This window comes from Suricata suricatta, chromosome 12 (genome assembly GCF_006229205.1).
Source record: "Suricata suricatta isolate VVHF042 chromosome 12, meerkat_22Aug2017_6uvM2_HiC, whole genome shotgun sequence".
NCBI classification, from domain to species: domain Eukaryota; kingdom Metazoa; phylum Chordata; class Mammalia; order Carnivora; family Herpestidae; genus Suricata; species Suricata suricatta.
Window position 1 is genome coordinate 80,041,060 of NC_043711.1, and position 24,547 is coordinate 80,065,606.

The 24,547-nt window shown below is 50.1% G+C and overlaps 1 protein-coding gene across 5 annotated transcripts; it reads left to right on the forward strand.

Annotated features, from left to right (window-relative positions):
- Window positions 1-1,348: 1,348 nt before the first annotated feature.
- C12H20orf96 (chromosome 12 C20orf96 homolog) lies at window positions 1,349-20,887 on the forward strand. 5 transcript variants are annotated; one of them, XM_029918986.1, is made up of 10 exons: window positions 1,349-1,529; window positions 2,384-2,509; window positions 9,083-9,195; window positions 14,382-14,540; window positions 16,579-16,678; window positions 17,424-17,581; window positions 17,667-17,768; window positions 17,925-18,011; window positions 18,642-18,760; window positions 20,520-20,887. In XM_029918986.1, the coding sequence occupies exons 2-10, from the start codon at window positions 2,395-2,397 to the stop codon at window positions 20,578-20,580; spliced, it is 1,014 nt and encodes a 337-aa protein (XP_029774846.1). In that variant the 5' UTR covers window positions 1,349-1,529; window positions 2,384-2,394; the 3' UTR covers window positions 20,581-20,887. The 5 variants fall into 5 exon arrangements, with proteins under 5 accessions (XP_029774846.1, XP_029774849.1, XP_029774845.1 ...); XM_029918985.1 differs by lacking the exon at window positions 1,349-1,529 and adding an exon at window positions 1,639-1,819; XM_029918989.1 differs by lacking the exon at window positions 2,384-2,509 and having other exon boundaries at window positions 1,351-1,529.
- The last annotated feature ends 3,660 nt before the right edge of the window (window positions 20,888-24,547 follow it).

Consider the following 24,547-nt stretch of genomic DNA (forward strand, 5'->3'; position numbering starts at 1 on the left):
CATGATTTGAGATGGACCTTCAAAGAAGAAGCAGGTGTTGGAGAGAAAGACAGGAAAAAAGATCTGGGGGCCAGATTTCCGCAGGCCTCTCTGTGCTGCAAGGGTGTAGACTGGGTGTGAGAGGAAAGCGAGGTGTGTGTGTGTGTGTGTATGTGGGTGATGGTAGTAAGGGGTATAATTCCAGATATGCCTTGATGGTGTTGCTGACAGACTTGGATGTGGGGCAAGAGGTGAGTCAAAAGATGAGTCCGGGGTGGGGGTGGGGTGCACGGGTGGCTCAGTCAGTTAAGCATCGGACTCTTGGTTTCAGCTCAGGTCATGATCTCAAGGTTTGTGAGTTCAAGCTCTGCGTGGGCTCTGCGTGGACAGTGCAGAGCCTGCTTGGGATTCTCCCTCTCCTTTTTGCCCCTTCCTGTGCTCGCACTCTCTCTCAAACAAAACAAAACAAAAAACAACAACAAAAAACCCCAATGAGTCAAGGATGACTCCAGGTAGAGAGTTGCCATTTTGAGTTGGGGGAAAGAGTTGCATATGAGAGTTGCCTATTAGTCACCCAAGTGGAGGTGCTGAATAGGCAGTTGGGTGTATGTGGCTGGAATTCAGCGTAGAGGCTGGAGATGCGAGTCTGGGAGGCATCCAGGTAGAGACGACATCTGAAGTCACAGGACTGGAAGGGAACGTGAACAGAGTGTGAGTGGATGAAGGAAAAGAGAGGGCTGGGTTGTAGCTCTGAGACACTCTAATAATAAAGGGACAAGAGGAGAACCAGCAAAGGAGAAGAGAAGAGGTCAGGAAGCCACTCAAGAGAGTGGTTTCCTGGGCACCAAGTTTAGAAAGTGTTTCAAGGGAGGAGTGATCCGTTGTGTCAAATGCTGCAGATAGGTCAAGTAAGATGAGAAGTGACTGTGGCATTTTAGCACAGTGGAGGACACTGGCGGCCTTGAAAAGGGCAGGTTCAGTGGAGAGGTGGACATTACTGGGGCAGTACCTCAGAGAAAAATGAGGGAGGGTAGGATTCTGTGCACAGTTGGAGGAATCGGTCTTAACCGGCAGTTTATACAGTCATAGGAGGGAGACGATTACGTGGGTCCATGAGGTGATATGAACCTGTGAGTTTACTGATCCCCACCATTTTCTTAGTGAAATAGGAAGCAAAATCATTAGGCAAGAGTAAGGATGGAGAAGAAAGTGATGGAGGTTTGATGAGAAGAGAAATATGACACAATTCTTTAGGATGATGGCTGGGGCCAGCTGGAGGATGGTTATTTAAAACTCAGTTGAGCAGGGCAGCGAGCCACGTTTCTCCTTTGAGAGATTAGTCCCTCTAGGCGCTCGGTAGTCTGCGTCCGTTTCCTTGGAGACGAGACAGACTGGTCTCGCTGGGAAGTCTGCGTGGCCTAGGTTACCACGCGGTCCACGCTCAGACAAAAAAGCCGCAGAAGCCGAATAAACAGGCATCGCAAGAGATCAAGGCCCCGCGGACTCACGACTCTTCTTCCATTTTCCCCAACGGCCCTTTTCTTTCCAGAGTAGGTAAAAGGAGCATCGATGGGTGGTGAAGTGCGCATGCGTGCCCCCCCTTCCTTTGGCCTGGGCCTCATTGTCTTTTGGCCCCGCCCCCGCCTCTCCGGAGCCCCGCCTCTCCCAGCTCCCGCGCACCCGCGTTCCAGTGGTAGTTAACTGGGTTGTCGAGACCTCGTTTCACGTTTGCTGCATACAGTCCAAGGGTTGGGCGTGATGGAAGTTCTTTCCAGCCCCAACTGTTTGCAGACCCAACCAGTCTGGGATTCGCTCCACAATCCACAGCTTTCAGATTCTGGTGAGTCGGGGAGCGCTAAGGAGCAGATGGGGGCTTGCTGACCTCCACGGTCCTTCAGTCCTCCTGCCCCGAACCCCCAGGCTGTGACCTTCCCCGGGTGGTAGAGTCTGGAGACCTGAATTCCAGGCCTGCCAGTGTCACACGATTGCTGCAGGATCCAGGGGCAACTCTCGGAACCTGTTTTTCTCACCACCTTGTCAGAACGAGAGGGTATTTTGTGCTGCTCTCTTATTTATCTCTGATTGCTACTCTGGTTTTCTGTTGGGTCTTTTCCATGCCTTCTGTTTCTCGCAGTTCTTAGCACCTCACAGCCTGGATGTGCTTAGTAAATTTTGGCTGGCTGGTAAAAAAGTGATTGCTAACATACTGCATGCTTCACAAATGCCTCTGGACTGTTTGCATCAACCTGTGGAGGTAGGTTTTATAATTAGACTTAGTTTACAGATGAGAAAATTGAGGCTTGGAAAGGTAAAGTCACTTCCCTAGGGTCACAGAGATCTGTAAGGGGTGAAGCTGGGATTTGAACCCATCAGGCTCTGTGACTGATTGTGTTGTATCTGGTAGAATTGTGTTCCATGGCAGCGGTCCAAGCAGATACCCAGTGGTCCAAGCCATCTACTCTGCTTCCCGTCCTACAAACCAGAGGTGACAAGAGGAGCAGAATGGAGGCTTTGACTAGTGTCCTGCAAGGTGGGCAGAAGCCCTTGAGGGCTGGTATGGGGGTGGGAGACAGGACAGAGTGTATGCCCTTGGCGTTTGGGGACATCAGCTGTATTAGAGTAGGCTGATCGCTGTAACAGACAATCCGCAAGTTTCAAGTACTAATATTCAAGCTTATTTCTCATTTGTGTCGAAGTTCATGTGCGGATCTGCAGGGGGGGGAAGTCATCTTTTCCATATGGCCACTCAGCGATCCGGGCTTCTTCAGCCTGGTGGCCCTGACAGTGTTTAAGGCCCTGAAGTCCTCTGAGAGATATCTCTGCATCTAGAGAGAGAGCAAGAATATGGGTAATTTTGTGGACACTGTTCATTTTTCAGACTTGAAATGATTCATATCGCTCCCCCTCATATTCTGGTGGCCATAGCTCAGTCTTAACCCTTAACCCACAGAGAAGATGGGAAATGTTGTCCTACTGTGTGTCCAGGAGGAAAAGAAAACAGCATTTGGTCAACTCAGGATAATCTCTGCCACATCGTTGTCAGTCCTTCTAAGGGAGTTCTCCGGCTCTTGGTTCGGGCAGACATGGGTTCACATCTTGGCTCTGCCCTTTACTATCTTGGAAAGCCATTCATCTCTCTGAGCTTTCATTTTTTTCACTTGTAATATGAAGACCTGATAGGATAGTTACAAGAATTAATTTATTTTTCAGAGAGAGAAAGACAGAGTGTAAGAGGGGGAGGAGCAGAAAGAGAGGGAGACACAGGAATCCGAAGCAGGCTCCAGGCCCTGAGCTGTCAGCACAGAGCCTGATGTTGGGGCTCAAACCCAAGGATCGCAAGATCATGACCTGAGCTGAAGTCAGGTGTTCAACCGTCTGAGCCACCCAAATGTCCCAGTAACAAATGTTTTGTAATACTCCTTTATTATCTCAAATAAACTTCGTAGATAATATAATTTACTTATGCATATAATTTAAAAAATTAATATAATGCCCTCAGTGTAAAAGAAAAGTAAAAGGAAAGCTATTTATAGTTAAATAACATCTATTTTAGTATGTAAATACACGGATGAACTCTACTAGAAGACATAACAAAGTGGTCAGAAGCTTATGCACAGATGCGGTGTCACAGTGAAATGTTACAGTTGCAAATGCAGACCATGCCTGGTGGGATATTGGGGACACAAATATCCAGAGGAAATTTTCATTGCAGTCATGACTTCCAAAGTGACGCCCATCTCTTGGGAAAGTCTTAACAAAACAGAGCACAGTCTTTTCTTGCTTGTAGCTGCTTTCTTGGAAAATTCAGCATGACCATAACCCCCTACAAAATACTCTTTGTGTTTATATGTGAAAGAGAGTCAGGTTCTGGGATCAGATCATTATAAATAAGGTTTTTACCTACATTGGCATCTGGTAGGGCTTTGGAAAGGCATGCGGGACGCAGGAGAATTCTGTGTTCTGTGGGGCTGTCCCATTCTGGGGCCATCTGGTCCCTGCCCACAGATGCCCACTAGGACCCCCAGTATTTGTGAGAACCACAAATCCTCCTTGCCAATGTATCTCAAACACCGCTGTCAAGAGATTTGGATGTAAAGTGCCGAGCACAAGGTCTGGTGGTGGTGAGAGAATTTTTGTCTTTGGCTTTTGACCCTATTCACCCCACATCTACAGGGAAACTCTTTCCTTCTTTCACTGGGGAGGCAGTGAGATGTGTAACAGATACAACGCCACTAAGAACCAGAGTAATTAGCACACGCCAAGCACTTATTATGTGCCAGAGATTGTTCTAGGCACTTCACCTGTTGTCACCTCATTTAGTCTCTTCAGCAGCCCCGTGAGGCGGGTGCTGTGATGATCACATCTTCTTCTAGATAAGGCGTGGCCAGGTGTAACTTCCAAGGTGACCCAGGTAGGAGCGGCTGGGCCAGGCTGTGACCTTTGGCAGTTTGTCTCCAGGACGTACATGTTGATGGAGAGTGTGTGAGCATTGGAGACACAGGGACCCGAGTTGGTGTTGCAGCCTCCCTTCTTGCAATTCCCTATCACATCCCAGTCTCTACAAAGATGCCTGCTTTTAGCTGACGAAATCATCTGTGTAAATTATAATGACGAAAATAGTTAGGACTTGCTGAGGACTTCTTTTATGTCAGGCTCTGTTGCAGAGGGTTCATTCATTCGTGAGTTCACTCAGTAGCATCCATTTGCTGGTCACTCACGTGCCCAGCATTGGGCTGAATATTGTTTTTTTTTTTTTTAATGCTTTATTTTCAAAAGAGACAGAGACAGAGCATGAGTGGGGGAGGGGCAGAGAGAGGGAGGCACAGAATCTGAAGCAGGCTCCAGGCTCTGAGCTGTCAACACAGAGCCCGATGTGCGACTCAAACCTACGAACTAGGAGATCATGACCTGAGCCGAAGCTGGATGCTTATCTGACTGAGCCACCCAGGTGCCCCTTAAAAAAAATTTTTTTAATGTTTATTTATTTTTGAGAGAGAGAGAGAGAGACAGGCAGGGCATGAGCAGGGGAGGGGCAAAAAGAAAAAACAAAAACAAAACAAAACAAAAAAGAAAAAAAAGAACCTTGATTCAAGTTTCAGAACATAGACAAAAAGTAACTCCAAATTAAATATAAAATGAAACAAAAATGAAATGCTTCATGTAAAAATGTAAACCTTTTAGAAAAAAAAATATAGGAGAGAAAAAAAATCTTCAGGACCCATGGCCACGTGAAGAGTTCTTAGACTTTATACCAACAGCTTGATCCACAAAAGAAAAATGAAATAAATGGATAAGTTGGACATAATCAAAATTAGCAACTTGTCCTGTGTAAGACTCTGTGAAGGGATTGAAAAGAGGAGCTTCAAACTTGGAGGAAATATTTGCAAACTGCATCTGACAAAGGACCGCGATGTAGAATATACTGAGAACTCTCAAAACTCAACAGGAAGGGGCGCCTGGGTGGCTCAGTCGGGTAAGTGTCCGGCTTCAGCTCAGATCATGATCTCACGGTTCATGAGTTTGAGCCCCGAGTGGGGCTCTGTGCTGACAGCTCAGAGCCTGGAACCTGCTTCAGATTCTGTATCTCCCTCTCTCTCTGACCCTCTCCTGCTTGCACTGTCTCTGTCTCTCAAAAAATAAATAAAAACAATTAAAAAAAAGAAACTCAACAGGAAAACAATGCAGTTAGAAAATCATGAAGAGACATTTTGCTGAAGAGGATATCCAGATGGTAAAGAATCTCATGAAAAGATGTTCAACATCATTACCCACTAGGGATATGCAAGTTACACCACAATGAATTGTCACCACACGCCTATCAGAAAGGCCAAAATGAAAAATAGCAATAACACCAACTGCTGGCAAAGAGGAGAAACTGGACCAGGCATACATTGCTGGGGGGAATGTAAAATGGTACAATCGCTCTGGAAAAGACTTTGGAAGTTTCTAGTGAAACCGATATGCAGTTCTCGTGATTCAACAGTTGCACTTTTGGGCATTTATTCCAGTGAAATGAAAGCTTAGGGGCACACAAAAACCGGTGCATGAATGTTCCATTGCAGCCTTATCCATAATCCTCGGAAACTGGAAGTAATCCTGATGTCCTCTAATGTTTCATGGTTAAGTAAGCTATGGTACATCCACACAGTGGAATACTATCCATTAATCAAAAGGAAAGGATTGTTGGTATAGTCAGTAACTTGGATGAATCCCCCGAGGTTTGCTGAGTGAAAAAGGCCAGTCTCAGAAATTCTATGTTCTACCATTTACGTAGCATTCTGGGAATGACAAAGTTGTAGAAATGGAGAACAAATTAGTGATCGCCAGGAGTTAGGCACACAGGTGGGGGAGGGCGGGAAGGGGAGGGGAAGAGAGTGTGGCTATAAAAGGCAACCTGAGCTACGCCTGTGGTGATGGAAACGTTCAGTATCTTGCCCGTCTTAACATCAGTTTCATGGTTCTGATATTGTAGGTGGTTTTGCAAAATGTTACCATTGGTAGAGACCGAGTTAAGGATAGAGAGGACTTCTCTGTATTCTTCATTTCTTAAATGTTTTAGTTTATTTTTGAAAGAGAGAGAGTGTGAGCAGGGGAGGGGCAGAGAAAGAGGGGAACAGGAGATCCGAAGTGGGCTCTGTGCTGCCAGCAGCAAGCAAGCCTGATAAAGGGCTCAAACTCGAACCTTGAGATCATGACCTGAGCTGAAGTCCGATGCTTAACCAACTGAGCCACCCAGGTGCCTCGTTTGTATTATTTCATAAAATGGCATGTAATTTGAACTTATCCCAAAGTTACAAGTTGTTTTTTTACCTCGTTTTACTTATTTATTTAGTGTATGAGTGTGAGTGGGGGCAGGGGCACAGAGAGAGAGAGAGGGAGAGAGAGAATCCCAAGCAGACCCCACACTGTCAGCACAGAGATCGACACGGGACTCGAACTCATGAACGGTGAGATTGTGACCTGAGCCGAAGTCAGATGCTTAACCAACTTAGCCATCCAGGTGCTCCAGTAATAAGTTTAATTTTAAAAAAAGGGATAAGTCAGGGCTACTACCACTAATAAAAATACAAATCACCCCAAGTATTTAAGTTCAATTTACTAATCTCAGAATTTTTATAAACACTTATAGGGGGGATTTTGGAAGTTGGTTAGTTAATTTCCCGTAATCCTTTTTGAGGCACATTTTAAAATTTAATATATTGAATTTTCATTTTTCAAATAGTTTACTTGTCTGATTAACAGAGACCATCGAGCATTTAAATAATTCTTGTACATCTAGTAAATAAACTTCTAGATATGGGTAATCTTATGTCCTCTTACGTTTCGGTAATATATACTCATTTAATAAGGATGTCTTAAACTTTCAACTTGAAACAAATCTAAATCAAATCTCATTTACACATTTTATTTATTTAAAAATTTTATATGTTTTTATTTATTTTTGAGAGAGAAAGAGTGTGAACGGGGCAGGGGGCGGGGTCAGAGAGAGAGGGAGACACAGAATCTGAAGACAGGTTCCAGGCTCTGAGCTGTCAGCACAGAGCCTGACATGGGGCTCAAACCCACGGACTGGGAGATCATGACTGAGCCACCCAGGCACCCTTCATTTACACATTAAAAAAAAAATTTTTTTTAATGTTTTATTTATTTTTGATACAGAGAGACAGAGCATGAGAGGGGGAGGGGCAGAGAGAGAAGGAGACACAGAACTGGAAGCAGGCTCCAGGCTCTGAGCTAGCTGTCTGCACAGAGCCGGACTCAGGGCTCAAACCCACGAACGTGAGATCTGACCTGAGCCGAAGCTGGAGGCCTAACCGACTGAGCCACCCAGGCGCCCCTCATTTACACATTTTAAATTAGAACCACAATATTAATCTATTAATCATTCCATCTTTTAAATAATACAATTAAATACCCGATGTATAAAGGTAATTTGTAACTTTAACACAAAATTATTTTAGTTCACTTCAATAGTTAATACTGTCTTCTTCCAGGGTTAACTCTATTGATCCACTGAAGAAATAATATTTTTCTGAGTTGGATTGTGCTGCACCCAGAGCAGGGATTTTGGGGGGGATGAGAATGTAGCCACAGCATTCATGATGATTTGGGTGATTTTTAAAAGAATTATTTTTGAGAGAGCAAGTGCACAAGCAGGGGAAGGGCAGAGAGAGTGGGGGACAGAGGATCTAAAGCGGGGTCTGTGCTGACTGCCGAGAGCCTGATGCGGGGCTTGAACCTTTGAATCATGAGCTCATGACCTGAGCCTAAGTCGAACACTCAGCCAGCTGACCCCCCTCCAGGCTCCCTGATTTGGGGAATTTGTCTCAGGCTGGCGCATGACGCACGCTGTGCGGAAGCAGGGGTTCTGAGAATATGCCCTCCACATGCCTTACCCTGATCTGGCAGGACCACAGCTTTTAGAGGTGCTCCAGTCAGCCAGCTGAGAGTTTTGTTCGGCTCCTGGGCCTTCGGGGGGTGCTGTGGTTCTAATGCCAATCCTCAGGTCACCAGTAATAGCAGTGACAACTAGAAATGCATATTCAGCACTGAGTGTGCATCAGGCACTCCCCCAGACAATGTAAGGTAGACTGACATTTAATCTTCACAACAACCTGATGAAGGAGGCATATAATTAGTCCTATTTTATAGGTGGGAAAACTGAGGGACAGAGAGGTCATGTGACCTGCCCAAACTCACAGGCCAGTGGAAAGCAGCATCTGGATTTGTACCCAGGCTGTCTGGCTGATTAGTTCTTGCCCTTAACCCCTGCCGGATCTGACTTTGCTACCAGCCAGGGTGGTGGGAGAGACCACAGGCGCCTGGTGCCTCCTGTTGCTGCTCCTCTCGCTCCCCTGCTCCTCCCCGCTGTCCATACCCATAGTCATGTGGAGCCCCCTGTGCTGCTCTGTCCCTTATGCCAAGGCCCAGAGTGGGGCCTGGGAGCTTAGTGATAGATGTGAGTTCTGTGCTCTGCGTCATTGTCCCATATTATAAGGTTGAGAGTGGGTGGGGCTGGGGCCAGGGCCATCTCAACGGATGGTACTGGGACCCTAGGCTTGCTCATACCCTCACTCCCCCTCTGCCCTTTCCCATGCCCTAGGGTTGCATTCCAAGCCGACCACGTCGGGGAGAAGCCAGCTGAGGAAGCCACCAGAAATGCACAGAGCGAAGTTGTCCTCGGAGAAGGCGCAGGCCAAAATCCGGTTCCTGGGGGTATGAGCACCCCCCTCAGGCACCGGGGCCCAGGATGGGGGCTGAGGGGCAGGGGGACAGCGATAGCAAACACCCACTGAACATTCGGTGGATGCTGGGCTCATTCCCTCCTTAGCAAGGCCGTGGGCAGGCTTCTCACCACCCCCATTTTACAGATGGGGAAACTGAGGTGCAAGGCAAGAAAGGACCTGTACCAGGTCACATAGCCAGAAAATGGTAATACCAGGGATCGGAGCCTCTTAAGCAAAGTGTTTGCCTTTGTGTTTAAGGCTAGGATCAGACGTCATGTGAGATCATGAGGTGAGCTGTAATCAAGAGTCCAGCGCTTAACTGACTAGTGATCAGAAGAATCGCTTTTTATTTCACTGCATTAGGAACGCCGTCTGCTGGCTTGTCCGTTAAGACATTTCCAGTAAATTAACCTTTCATGGAACACGATGGACCTTGAAGCAGAGCTTAGAAGCTCACTATTACACTTTAGATGAGTAATTTTCTCCCTATCCATTGTTTTCTATAGCTTCTGATCAGTGTTTCACGGTATTTTAAATGACTAAGAGTCTTTGTGTCTATAGAAAAAAGTAGAATACTAAATACTAGAAATACTACAATATACTGTAGAAGAATTAACTTTTTCAAGAAAGTTTTTTTTATAAATTTTTTATTTATTTTTGATACAGAGAGAGACAGAGCATGAGAGGGGGAGAGGCAGAGAGAGAAGGAGGCACGGAACACGAAGCAGGCTCCAGGCTCTGAGCTGGCAGCACAGAGCCTGATGCGGGGCTCGAACCCACGAACGTGAGATCTGACCTGAGCAGAAGTCGGAGGCTTAACCGACTGAGCCACCCAGGCGCCCCTTAGGAAAGTTTTTAAGAGCTCAGTGAACAATTACCATTTAAAGAAGTGCGGAAGAATGCATTTTCTTCCCTCTAACCTTCAATTTTGCAAACTGGTTCACAGGTGGCTCAGTGTTCTTAAAGGAGGAACTCCTATATCTAGCGTTATTTTAATTTTCATTTGTTTTATTTTTATTTTTTAAAATGTAAAAGAATGCTTTTAGTATTTATTTATTTTTAAATTTTCTTTTAATGTTTTATTTATTTTTGATACAGAGAGATACAGAGCTTGAGAGGGGGAGGGGCAGAGAGAGAGGGAGACACAGAATCTGAAGCAGGTTCCAGGCTCTGAGCTAGCTGTCAGCACGGAGCCTGACGCGGGGCTCAAACCCACAAACGTGAGATCATGACCTGAGCCGAAGTCAGAGGCTTAACCGACTGAGCCACCCAGACGCCCCAGTATTTATTTTTTTGAGTTTATTCTGTGTGAGAGAGAGAGAGAGAGGGAAAGTGTGCATGCGGGGAAGGGGTAGAGAGAGGAAGAGGGAGAGAGAAAGAATACCAAGTGGGACCCAGGCTGTCAGTGCAGAGCTGGACGTGGGGCTCAAACCCACGAACTGTGAGATCATGATGTGAGCTGAAATCAAGAGCTTAACTGACTGAACCACCTGGGCACCCCTCTTTTTATTTATTTTTGGGGGGTGGGGCAGAGAGAGGGAGGGAGATGGAGGATCTGAAGCCAGCTCTGTGCTGACTGCAGAGAGCCCTTTTTGGGGCTCGAACTCACAAATCATGAGATCATGACTTGAGTGGAAGTCAGTCAACCCACTGAGCCCCCCAGGTGCCCCTCTAGTGTTATTTTTATCTTGATTTTAGAACTTGGACAATTTTTCTCTGAAACGTAGGCTCTTGAACAGTTCCTAATATTGTCTCTTGTAATTCATTCCTTTAGTCAATAAATATTTATTGATGGGGTGCCTGGTTGGTGCAGTTGGTTAAGCGTCAGTTTCGGCTCAGGTTATGATCTCACAGTTTGTGGGTTCGAGCCCTGCATCGGGCTGCTTGCTAACAGCTCGGACAAAACTTCAGACGGCAACATTTTGACAAATGTTGACCTAAAAATTCGACTAGGGGCGCCTGGGTGACTCGGTTGTGCTTCCGATTTCAGCTCTGGTCATGATCTCACAGTCCATAAGTTCGAGCCCTGTGTCGGGTTCTGTGCTGACAGCTCAGAGCCTGGAGCCTGTTTCAGATTCTGTGTCTCCCTCTTCCTCTGCTCCTCCCCTACTCATGCTCTGTCTCTCTCTGTCTCAAAAATAAATAAACTATTAAAAAATAAATAAATAAACAAATACATAAATATTTATTGAATGCCTCCTATGTTCCAGGCTCTGCTCAAAGTATATGAGGATTCACCAGTGATATGGCTGGCCTCTGACCTTAGGGAGATCACATTCTACTTAGGGAGACAGACAAGAAACAAGACAGATAAATATATAATATTAATGTGATGATAAGAGTAATGAAAAAGCCTAAAGATAAGATTAGGGGCTAGAGAGGCACAGAGGAACAGTAGCTGTGACTGTTTTAGACAGGGTGGTCAGAGAAGGGTGCTAAAGTGGTGATGTCTGAGGGAGAACTGTATCTAGATAGGCGAACCGCAAGTGCAAAGGTCCTGAGGTTGGTATAGCTGGAGCAGAAGATGAGGAAAGATAGTGGGACTAGGGGTATATGGCTTGTGTGCGGCTCTGTGTTCCATGATTGGGCTTTGTGTTTCTATGCTGAGTAAGACAGGAAGACCCTGGGTGATTCTGAGTAGAGCAGGGACATGATCTGACCTAGGTTTTCACAGGAGTCCTTGGGCTGCTGCTCCTGCCGTGTGGAGAGTGGACAACGGAGACAAGGGGGAAACAGTTAGGGGGCAGAAACTACCCAGCCGATTTGCTCTCGGAGACAGAAGAGGATCCTGACTCTGCCCCTCAGTCTCAGGATAACGATCTATTGCCTCTATAACATTTGAGAGTCTGTTCCATTACGGAGCTTATGCTGTAGTGGGGAGCCCTATAGTAAACGAATTTAAAAAAAAACGCAATTCAACCCTTACTTGTGGAGCCCCAGGCACTGTCCTATGTGCTGGGCCCTGCAGCTGTGATGAAACATGACTGCCCCGCCCTCCCTGCTGTGACATTCTGGGGTGAGGAGCAGATGAGAACTAAGAAAAGAATATAAGAAAAATGTATACTTAACAGGCTGGGGTGAGGATCGGGAAGGAAGCAAAGCAAGGCTTCTGCACCGGACCTGGTGGTCAGGGCACATCCATTTCTAGAGCAGAGGTCATGAATTCTGCAGTTGATCCGAATCCCCCGGGAGCCCCGGCGACCTTGGCCGGGTGGGCTTCTGTGAAACTAGGCTGACGGTCATACCAAGCGAGGTAGGGCATGTGAAGCGCTTTGCACAGTTCTGGGCACCTAACAAATCTGTACATTTGCACTGTTATTATATGAGGAATGTGGGAGCTGAGGGCCAGGAAAGGGTGGATTCTAGTAAAGGACAGAGAAGTGAAGAACAGAGGGAGAGAGCACATAGGCGTGGCAGGAATGGTGGCCCCTGCCGGTGGGAACAGCGTCGGTTACTGCTCCTGAGTCACACCGAGTGTGCCCGGCACTGCCACTAAGTGGCTTGATTGTGAATATCACCTCCTGTATTTTCTAGAGCGGCTCTCGGAAGCAAGTAAGTTTCCTGAATCTTCGGAAAGAGTATATGTAGCAGGGTTGTCGGAGGCTAACGCATTTGCCCAGACTCCCTGAGGTGGTAAGTGGCAGAGCTGGTATTTGAACCAAGTGTGTCTGGGCCTTACATCCACAATTTTATTTATTTTTATTTTTTATTAAAAAAATTTTTAAATGTTTATTTCTTGAGAGGGAGAGAGACAGAGTGTGAGCAGGGGAGGGGCAGAGAGAGGAGACACATAATCTGAAGCAGGCTCCAGGCTCTAAGCTGTCAGCACAGAGCCTGATGCGGGGCTCGGAGTCACGAACTGTGAGATCACGGCCTGAGCCGAAGTCGGATGCTTAACCTACTGAGCCACCCAGGCGCCCCATGTCCACAATTAATCACTATGGAGTTCGGCCACATCTGGCGACTTTAAGCCCACTCACTTCTTGTCTTGCTGCAGTGAGAAGACCAACGTCGGTCTTTCCAGTTCCAGGGTCATTACCTTCTCGCTGTGTGACTGTAGGCAAGTCACTTAACCTGGCTGAGCATTTGTCAATAAAATAAGAGTTAGTCAGGGTGCCTGGGGGGCTTAGTGGTTGAGCGTTGGACGGTGGCTCAGGTCATGATTGGGCTTGCTGCTGTCAGCGCAGATCCCACTTTGGATCCTCTACCCCCCCTCCCGCTTGTGCTCTCTCTCTCTCCCCCTCTCTCAAAAATAAACATTAGGGGCGCCTGGGTGGCTCAGTCAGTTAAGCCTCCGGCTTCTGCTCAGGTCAGATCTCATGTTCGTGGGTTCGAGCCCCGCGTCAGGCTCTGTGCTGACTCTAGCTCAGAGCCTGGAGCCTGCTTCAGATTCTGTGTCTCCTTCTCTCTCTGCCCCTCCCCCTCTCATGCTCTGTCTCTCTCTGTATCAAAAATAAATAAAATATTAAAAAAAGTTTTAAAAAACCCATTAAAAATAGCACGTGTTCAAAAAAGTGAAATAAGATTTAGTAAACATAGGATAGGGCGTTTGGACAAACTGATGCCATGAGCTGTGTTCAGAGTGAGGCACACACACTAGGCCCCCAACAATTCTTATCGTTGTTACTGTAGATTTTGTGTACCTGCCGGTGGCGACCTTAGGCGAGTCCCTTGGCCTCTCAGGCCCTCATTGTTGCAGGGGTGATACATGAAATGAGACAGTACTCGTTCAGCTCAGCTGCCTGCAGAGAAATGGTAGCGATTTTTCTTGCTTCCCCTGCTTCTCCATATACGGCCGGTCACCTCTGCCACCTTCTTCCCTACCTGGGATGGTTTTGTGTTTTGATGACTGTTGTTATTACTATCCCGTATTGATTCAAAGAAGCCAGCGATCGTAAGGTGCAGCTTTATCCTACTTACCCACGAACAGAATTTTGCCGGTTAGATTGTGGCACGCCACCAGTTGTGAGAGGCACCCCCACCTCTGAGACGTAAGGTTAGGGGAAAATGGGCCTTCCAGAAAACCGAGGAGGTCATTCAGCGGTTCTGACTCTCAGACAATGGGGTCGCATTGACCAGTCGCGACCACAAGGGGGCGGGCGTGCGGCGGGAAGGAAGCCCCCGTCGTCCCGAGCAGCACCGCCTCCCATCTCTGCCCTCCCCCTCCGCCCGCAGACGTTGCTCAGGACCTGGCGGAACTCACTCCAGGAGCTCTTCAGCCATGAGGTCTTCCTCACCAAGCTCAACTGCGAGCTGGTCAGGGCCATCCAGGACATGGAGGAGAGCTCGACCCTGAGAGCGCGCGAGATGCTGCAGCAGCAGGACATCCTTGCGGTGAGGCCGCACTGCACCCGCCTCGCCTCCGCCCTGTGCACCTCCGGCCCGCTGGGCGCTCGGCTGCCCTCTCTCGGCCGGTTGCTCAAGCGGCTTCCTTCTGGAAGATGCGTCTCTCACCCTTGGCCCCACCTGCCTGGGCTTTGGAATCGGACCCAGATGGGGGCTCATCCCAACGCCAGCACTGATTAGCCCGGGTGACTTGGAGTGAACCGCTGAGCTCTGTAAAATATGTCACAAAGCACCCGCGCTAGATGGGGGGGAGGTGGGGTTGTACTTGGCACACAGTAGGCTTGCAAGAGAAAGTGGCTACATTCACCACTCCAGTCGGCAAATACACAGTGTGATACTGAGTGCTCTGTATACACACATAATCCTTACGACAACCCCCTGGGGTGGGCATCATTATCTTTATTTTACGTAGGAAAAAAATGGAAACAGGCTGGGTAACTTGCACAAGGTCACCCTCAGGCTCACCCACCTAGCAACTGAGACTTGAACCCAGGCGGCCTCGCACCAGGATCTGGCTTCCTTCCAGCATGCGGTGACCCCCACTCTGGGCCTGTGGTGGCACTTCTGGTCTGTGGGGGAGCAGCTTTTCGGAGAACCCAGGGGGCCTCCCGCGTCCTCTAGGAGAGGCTTGGGGAAACTGCTGGAAGAGAGCTGAAAGTTCGCAGGGGACCCAGGTGTTAGGGTTGGAGAAGAGTCAGAGAAAATGGCTTCATGGAGAAGTAGTTCTCTCTGGCCACGGTCAGCACCAGAGAAGAGGTTCTGAGCTCACTGGAGTGTGTGAGATGGAGAGAGAAGGAAGCTGCGGGGCCTTAGTCTGCTCAGCTGCCATAACAAACTATGATAGACTGCGGGGGCTTACACATAGAAATTTTAACTCACCGTTTTGGAGGCTGGAAGTCCAAGATCAAGATGCCAGGAGGGATGATAAGTGGTGAGGCCTCTCTCCTTGGGGTGCCTTCTCTCTGTGTCCCCAAATGGCTTTTCCTCTTTGCTCACATGGAGAGATCTCTCATGTCTCCTCCTCTTGTCAAAAGCACACTCATCTTATCGGATGAGAGCCCCACCCTTTTGACCTCACTTAACCTTCATTACCTCCTTAAAGGCCCTATCTCCAAATACAGTCCTATTGGGGAGTTAGGGCTTCAGCATGTGAATTTGGGGGGCAAGGGGACACAATTGAGTCTATAACAGAGGCCAGGGACCTGCAGAGTTATTCATCCCAAACTTAGTAGAATATTCTCGAGACTTAGACAAAGTCATTGTTGACTTTCCGCATTGATCGTTGATATATTTGTTGCTCAGCCTGAGGGCCTCCTGTGCGCCCTTGGGAAGCAGTGATCCGTGGGTCGAGCTCTGCTTGCCACAGGCACACAGGAGTCACGGGCACTTTAGCTGTGCGTACTGCCGCGGGGATGGGGGTGTGGGGAGCTCCCAGGGGCCCTCTCACTCAGAGGTGGGAGCGTCAGGAAGGCTTCCTGGAGAAAGTGATGCTTGGGTTGAAACCTGCAGGAGTAGATGTTCACTGATAGAGGGCAAGGTGTGTGCCGGGCCAAGGAAATGGGTACACGGCCTGTGGAGAGGGGGAACGTGGCCGGCCAGGGCCCTGCCAGCCTAGCTAAGGAGTTTGGACCTTATTTACAGGGCAGAGGGGAGCCATCGGAGGGGTTTAAGTAGCAGAGGGATGAGGTCGGCTATTTTTTTTTTTTAAAGAAAGATCATACTGACTGCTGTGTGGAGCATAGAGCCAGGGACAGCCAGTTAGGAGATGAAGAGAACTTTTGACAGTGGCAGCGGGGCTGGAGAGAAGGGGCTGTTGGGTTTTAAATCCGTAGCACTCGGTGACTTGAAAGGAGGGGGGAGTGGGGACCGCAGCCTGGGTTTGGGCAGTGCCATCGGCCGAGGTGGGTGGTGGGAGGACGTGTGGAGCGGTCGGCCAACCTCTGGGCAGGTTGCTGGGTCTGGGAGTGGGGTTGGATCCCGGGACTCCTCCAAGGAAGTGCCGGGTTTGACCCCACCCCTCCGACAGACCAGGATCAACATCCTGGAGTGGTCCAACCAGAAGGAGCTGCAGCAGCTGACGCAGGAACTTAAGGAGTGGGAGGAGAAGGAGGAGTCCAAGATGAAGGGTAAGAATCCCGGGGGCGAGCTCCCCGATCCCCTCTCGGGCTCCTGGGAGGTCAGCGGGGCACCCGCCTTGCACCTGCCTTTTGGAGACCAGCACACTCGTCATCTCCCTGCTTAGGCAGATGCGAGGCAGGGACTGTTCACCCATTGTGCAGCTGGGAAAGCTGAAGCTGAAGGAAGTGAAAGTAGCCTGCCCAAGGTCGGGTAGCTGGGAGCCAGAATCCAGCCCCAGCTTGCCCCTGTTTCCTGCCAAGGTCCTTCTGGGAGTCCGTGGCTGGGCCTGGGCTCAGGTCTTCGACGTGTTGAGCCTGCGGTTTCTTTCCCCGGAGCAGACTGGAAGCCCTCTGAGGGACGGGGTGATGCATCATCAAGCCTCAGACCCCGGGACGCCACCCCCCACGGAGGGCGGCAGGACAGACTTTGTCTTCCTGGTTGTTTCATGGGCTCCTTGCCTTGGGAGCGGGTGTGTGAGGAGACTGAGGTCCAGGGAGGGACAGTCTTGGCGAGGGGCGCCCAGTAAGTCAGCTGGGATTAGTCTAGGGATGTTGCCCCGACTGTATCTCATTCCTACCCAGTCTCCTCCTGCTGGGGGTAAGACTCTCTAGTGACTTAGCTTCTCACTGCCTCCCAGCCTCGTGTGAGCCTGCTTCAGCCAGAGCCCAGTCCACTGGCCTGTGGAGAGCTTTGCCTCCCGGATCTCCTGGGAGGGGTCTTTGAGGGAAGGTCCTGTCTCTTGTCTCTCTCCAGACCTGGAGCAGCAGGTGGAACAGCTGAATGCCAAGATCGAGAAGACCCACAAGGAAGTGAGCTTCCTGAGCACATACATGGACCACGAGTACCCGGTCAAGGCGGTCCAGATTGCCAACCTGGTGCGTGAGCTACAGCAGATGAAGGATGCCCAGCAGGTAGGTGGGTCCTTGGCCCCGCCCCTCTGGACCTCGCTGGAGACAGGGCTGGTGGCCAACACCACATCTTCCTGCCGGCCCCTAGAATGAGCTGGATGACCTGAATGAGATGTGCAGAATGGTCCTGGAGTATTTGTCTGAGCAGATTCTGAAGACACAGAAAAACCTTCTGAGGTCTCTGGTGGTGGTGAGTAGCCAGCCACTGGGTGGGTACCTGGTCTGGCTGCAGTCCTGCTTTCTTCCCTGCCCTCTGCCTCTGGGCCCCTGTGCCCCCCACAGGTCTCTACCAGGCACGGGTGCCCAGAAAGAGGCACTGGGGGACCGACCTCTCCTTCCTCCCCAGAAAAGCCAGAAGCCCCATCAGGAAGCTCTTCTGCAGAAGATCCGGGAGGGCCAGCAGATGCTGAGACATATAGACAAGTTGAGAGAAGTGAGTGGGCACGGAAGGTGATGGTCCCTTTAGAAGGGAGCAGAAAGGTGGGCGGTCCCCAGGGCCTGGGGGAGTCAGGCCCGTCCTGATCTGGTGCTCAGGAGGTCTCCAGCTCTGGTGCTGGCCTCCCTCCTAGCTAGTGCCATTCCCGTCACCTGTCACTCATCTTAGGAGGAGGTTAGTGCCCGTTAGCCTTGCCTCCTTGACTGGCATCATCACCGATGATGACCCGTTAGCAACATCCCCAGACATTGTCTGCTCAGCCGTCATTTATTTCACTGTCATTACCACACCCTGTATTCATCCTTTGATTTTTGTCACTCCCTGCCACCCGTTACCCGTGTTAATGAACTTCACCGTCACCCCCATCTCACATTAATTTTCATTATCATCCTCCTTCACCCGCCGTCGGCGGTGAGTGGCCTTCGCTGCCAGCCCTCATTAGTTCTCATTATCAGGTCCTGTCCCGCTTTGCCACCCGTCTCCATTCTCTGTGGTCTCCTGGCCACTTTCAGCACCGTCAGACGTTGGCACCAACTCGCGAACCCAGGGAGCCCCAGATGTCCTCACGCTACCTCTGTTCTGCCCTGTTGGCTTCTCACTTTCCCCTGCTGGGCCTCTCCCCCTCAGTTTATCAGCCAGTTTGAGAAGGAAATACCCATCCTGAAGGCCGAGGTGGAGCAGCTCCAAGTCCAAGTCCAGGAGCCCCGAGAGATCGTGTTTGCAGATGTTCTGCTTCGGAGACCCAAGTATGTGATCCTCTTGGCGGCTGCCTCTTAAACTTGCCGCGCTGTGGACTTGAAGAGGCCCCCTGTTCCTGGGGAAGGCAGGACCCTGTATGGGGTCAGGGAGATCTGGGTCCGGGCTCGGCTCTGCAGTTGGCCACATGGCAGACGTGACCCTCCCCGTCTGGGCCTGCTTGTCCCACCGGTGCAGGCAGCTGACTTAGGTAGTTTCTTTGGTCCCCCTTCCGGTTCACCGATTCCAGGTTTCCACCACGTGGGTGCTCCCCTAAGCTCCTGGGTTGTTCAGGAAGATGGGAGTTGCGTGGGGTGGTTGGCTCCAGGGAGCAACAGCGGGAAGCCACTGTGAGGAGAGCAGGGTGTCCTCCCCGCTGGGCAGGCTGCCGGGCTCCAGGGGAAGAAGCTCTTTCCTCCCAAAGCCGGTTCTCTGCCGCCTTCCTTGGGTCAGGCCCTTTGGCGGAGAGCCTGGGGGTCCCGCTAGGCCCAGCCTCTCTCTGATGGCATGCAGGGCCTGGGGCATCTCTGTGTGGAGCCCCCACATAGGCAGCTGACCTCAGAAGACAGATCCTGGTTAGAGATGGAAATTTGGGCATTGCCAATATAGAGATGCCTTTTCTTCTCTTTCTCCTCCTCCTCTCTTCCTTCCTCTTTCTCCTCCTCCTCTTCTTTTTTTAATGTTTATTTTTGAGACAGAAAGAGACAGAACACGAGCAGGGGAGGGCCAGAGAGAGAGGGAGACACAGAATCTGAAGCAGGCTCCAGGCTCTGAGCCGTCATCACAGAGCCCGACTCGGGGCTCAAACCCACGGACTGCGAGATCATGACCCGAGCTGAAGTTGGACGCTTCACCGACTGAGCCACCTGGGCGCCCCTAGAGATGCTTTTTCTTTTTACCATTATTATGAAACGTTTCAAGTATACAGACAGTAGAGAGAATATGACGAGGAATGCCCAGTTGCCTATGTAGTTTTAGAAGCTGTGAAGTTTTTGCCACATTGGCCTCATCTTCACTCCTTCCCTTTTTCTCGTGACGTGTTGTGACTTGCAGACAGCCTGACGTTTCACGCCTAAAGATGTCCGTGTGCGCCAGGAGATGAGGGAGTGTGAGTGTGGATGAGAGCAGCGGGACGGAGTGGAGAGAGAATATCATGTGTGTCTCCCCCCCGTGTGCTGGGTCCGGGCCCGGGATGCACTGCAGGTGCAAACCCATTGCTCTTGCTACTTTGTGGAGAGAATGATGCCTGCTCGTTACTGAGCACTGTTTACGAGCCGGCATGGTCTCGCTCAGGCCGCCTGAGCAACGAAGGTTGCAATCATCACCCCGGTTTGACCAGTGAGGAAGTTGAGGCCGCTCTGCGGTCATGCGCGAGTGCTTGTTACGGAGGTGCCAGGTGCCGGCGGAAGGAGCAGAGCCAGAGGGGAGCAGTTTGCTCAAGGGGACACAGAGCCACGTTTCCATTCCAAGCCTGTCACTCTGACTGTAAAGAGGGTACTTGTTGTGAGGAGCCCCCAGCATTTCAGGGCTGAGTTCCTGCTCCCTCTTGACCTTAAACCGCGGTAGGGGGACATTAGTCACGCCAGACCCATTCTTTTGCCATTTCTGGCGTGTGTGTGCACATGCGCATGCACACACGCACACTTGGGCTGCAGGGTCACAGGTGTTTCGGGATGGATCGAAGGAGCAGGGCTCCCGAGGGCCTGCCCCCCCTCTGCAGCTCTGGCGCCCTGCGTGGCTTCTCACACCTTATTTGCTCTTCCCTACCAGGTGCACCCCAGACATGGACGTCACCCTCAACATCCCCGTGGAAGAGCCGCTCCCCTTCTAGATGGCGGGCCACGGGCCACCCTTCCGACCCTGCCCCACCCGCTCACCCGGAGCCTTGACTTCTCTCCTTCCACGACCACGTCTCCGCTCAGAGCCTGGTCTGCCCTCCCTCTCCCCCTCCCTCTCTCCCTTTCTTCCTTACTCCCTCCTTCCCTCCCCCCCCTCCCCATCCTCCTTCCTCTCCCTTCTCCCTTTCTCCCTCCAACCTTCTTCTTTTCTTTCTGGTTGGTTCTGCTGGTTGGGCCAGGTGGGCATTCCCAGTGAAGTCTGCCATTCCTTCTTACCAATAAAGCTGGCTTTGCATTTGCTCTTTTGCTTGGAGATTTCCAGCTAGGCTGAGAAGATGTGGTGGGCATGGATTACCTTAAGATGAGGGGTGGGTAAGTAACTGTGCTGACCATGTCTGGGGGCATGTGCCCCTTCATAATGGCCTATGGCTGGGCCTGAAAAATCACATAGGTTGCTTTTTTGTCAAGTGTCTATTTATTTTTGAGAGAGACACAGTGTGAGCAGGGGAGGGGTAGAGAGAGAGGGACACAGAATCTGAAGCAGGCTCCAGGCTCTGAGCTGTCAGCATAGAGCCCGATGTGAGGCTCGAACTCATGAACCATGAGATCATGACCCACTGAGTCACCCAGGCACCCTGGTGGTTTTTTTAAATTTTAAATGTTTGTTTATTTTGAGAGAGAGACAGGGAGTGAGCAGGGGATGCCAGAGAGGAGACAGGATCCAAAGTAGGCCTCAGGCTCTGAGCTGTCAGCACAGAGCCTGATGTGGGGCTCGAACTCACAAACTGCGATCATAACCTGAGCCCAAGTTGGCTGCTTAACCAACTGAGCCATCCAGGTGCTCCCAAAATCACTTAGGTTTTTAGCCAGGAGATAGACACCGTATAGTAAGGAACAAATGAATTCTGGAAAGGAAAACCAAGGAAGGCAGACTGAATGTTCAGATTCCCTCACACCCCACACAGCCATCACGCCTCAGATGTGATGGAGTAACCCCCCCCCCGCCCCACCCCCCGCATGCACTGCTGTGCAGGGACCTCCCCCTATTCACCAGGGCTGTGCCTGTGCCTCCCTGCATGTACACGGATACACACAGGGCTGTCTTCGTGCATCAAAGGAGGACCCTGGTGACACGACTTGTTAAGGATTCTATGTACTGGTCCGTTTTAGCCCCAGTAACAAGGTTGCATGAGCAAACTCACTGGATGGCAGCGCGAACAATTCTCGTCCTCAGGGTCTGCAGGTCAACTGTTTGGCTGACTGCCGCTGGGTTGGTTGGGTGGCTCTCCTGGTTGTAGGTCGGCTGGGCTTGGTTCCAGGCCGTGGATTAGGCTCAGGGGTGCCCCTGAGTTCTGGGGCAACCTGGAGGATGCTTTGCTTAAGGAGGGTCGCGGGAGCAAGAGTCCGGTCCAGCACGTAAGCTCGCTTACATGCTAGCATTTCATGAACTGGACAAAGGAAGTCACATGCCCAGGCTCCGAAGCCATTAGGCACGGAAGTACCTCCCCCACCCCCACCCCGGGAGGGCGAGAGGAGTGAATATTTGCTGAATAGCACCCCAAACTATCAGGCTTTTCTGCCTGGAGAGGCAGGGACGGAGCTCTGGTATGAGTTGTCCGTGCTGCTGTAACAAATCCTCACAACCTTCAGTAAAACAATGCATATTTTTTATCTTGCAGTTCTGAAGGTCAGAAGTCTGATACAATCTCAGGAGGCTGCAATCAAGATGTCTTCGGGTCAGAAGTCTGATACAATCTCAGGAGGCTGCAATCAAGACGTCCTTGGCGGACTGTGTTCCATTCTAGAGGCTCTAGAGGAGAATCTGTTTCCTCCAGAGTCTAGAGTCTCTGTGTACTCCTTGGTGTGTGGCCCCTGCTCTCCCACCGGGACCAGTAACTGTCAGTCAGTTTGTCTCCTGTTGCTCTGGCTTCCTCTTCTGCCCCCTTCCTCCTTCTTTTATTTTATTAAAAAAAATTTTTTATGCCTTTATTTTATTTTGAGAGAGAGACAGAGAGTGAGCAGGGGAGGGGCAGTGAGAGAGGGAGACACAGAATCTGAAGCAGGCTCCAGGCTCTGAGCTGTCAGCACAGAGCCTGACATGGGGCTCGAACCCATGAACTGTGAGATCATGACCTGTGCCACAGTCGGCCACTTTAAAGGGCTCTGTGATTACACAGTACCCACCACGATAATTCGGGCTAATCTCCTTTTTCCAGATCAGCTGATTAGCAACTTAATTTTATTTGCAGTCATAATTCCTTTTGTCATATCACACTCCCATATCTGGGAGTAACATATCACACCCCCAGATTCTGGGGATAGGATGTGGACACCTCTGGGGGCTGTACTTCTGACTACTACTATCTGCCTTCTGGACCCCAAAAATTCAAGCCCATCCCACATGCAAAACTCAGTGGCCTCGTCCCCAAGTCTCATCCCATGAGAGCATCAGCTCAAAGTAAAAAATTCTCACCCGAATCTCATCAGCTCAACAGTCCCAAATCTTATCATCTGAACTAGCTAGAGGAAGGCTCTGAGAATAATTCATCATTGGGCACAATTTCTTTCCATCTGTGGATCTAAGAAACTAAAGGAACAAGTTGCCTGCTCCCAAAATACAATGGTGGGGTTGACATAAGGTATCTAAAATTTACAGACTTTTCCATTCAAAATGGAGGACACGAGGGGCAGGGTGCCTGGGTGGCTCAGTTGGTCAGGTGTCTGACTTTGACTCAGGTCATGATCTCCAGTTCGTGAGTTTGAGCCCCTTACTGCATCCCTGTGCTGACAGTACAGAGCCTGCTTGGGATTCTGTGTCTCCCTCTCTCTCTGCCTCTCCCCCTGCTTGCACTATGTCTCTTTCTCCCCCCCCCCCCAAAAAAACGTTCTTTTAACGTTTATTTTATTTTGGGAGAGAGAGATAGAGTGTGAGCAGGAGAGGGGGAGACAGAATATGAAGCAGGCTCCAGGCTCCGAGCTGTCAGCACAGAGCCCGACTTGGGGCTCGAACCCATGAACCATGAGATCATGACCTGAGCCGAAGTCAGACGCTCAACCGACTGAGCCACCCAGGCACCCCAAACATTTTTTAAACAATGGCGAAAATGAAAGGAAAAAAAGAGTCGGTGGTCTCAAACTATTTCAAAATGCAGCAGGTGCCCATGCCTAGAATAATCCTCTGGGCTTGAGACTTTTCTTAGTCATTTTTCCTTTTGGATGCCAAGTAAGCCCCTTTTGTAGCTCAGCAGTTCCATCAGCCTGTTTCCTGCCTAGAGAACTTTGGAGGTTGGCATCCCGCTTTCATTTTGTCTTCTTTAATCTCTGTCCCTTTCCTTCTAAGCCGGCAGTGTTTCTGCTGGTAGGACACCCTCCTTAAGCTTGTGGGACTCCTGTGTGTGTCCTGGGAATTCAACCCCATTCACTCCAGTAGCCTCCACGTGTCATTCCTAGAGACTCCCATCCCCAGCGTCGACTTCGCTCAGCTGGCTGAGGGGATGGGTGCGTCACATGCTCCAGCTCTTCAAAGAGCCGTTCAAAATTGTGGTAAAATAGGGGCACCTGGGTGGCTCAGTTGGTTAAGCATCCACCTCATGATCTCAGCTCAGGTCATGATCTCATGGTCTTGAGATCAAGTTCTGCGTCAGACTCCAAGTGCTGAGTGTGGAGCCTGTTTGAGATTCTCTCTCTCCCTCTCTTTCTGCCCTTCCCCCTGCTTATGGTCTTTCCGTCAATCAATCACTATTTAAAAAATCATGGTAAAATATATATAACATACAATTTACCATGTTAACCATTTTAAGTGTGCAATTCAGTGGCTATAAGGACACACGCACTGTTGTGTAAGTGTCACCACGATCCATCTCCCGAACGTTTTCGTCTTCCAAAAGAGAAGCCCTGTAATCATCATAACGGCTCACCATTCCTTCCTCCCCCTCCCAGGCCCTTGTAAAGTCTGTCCTG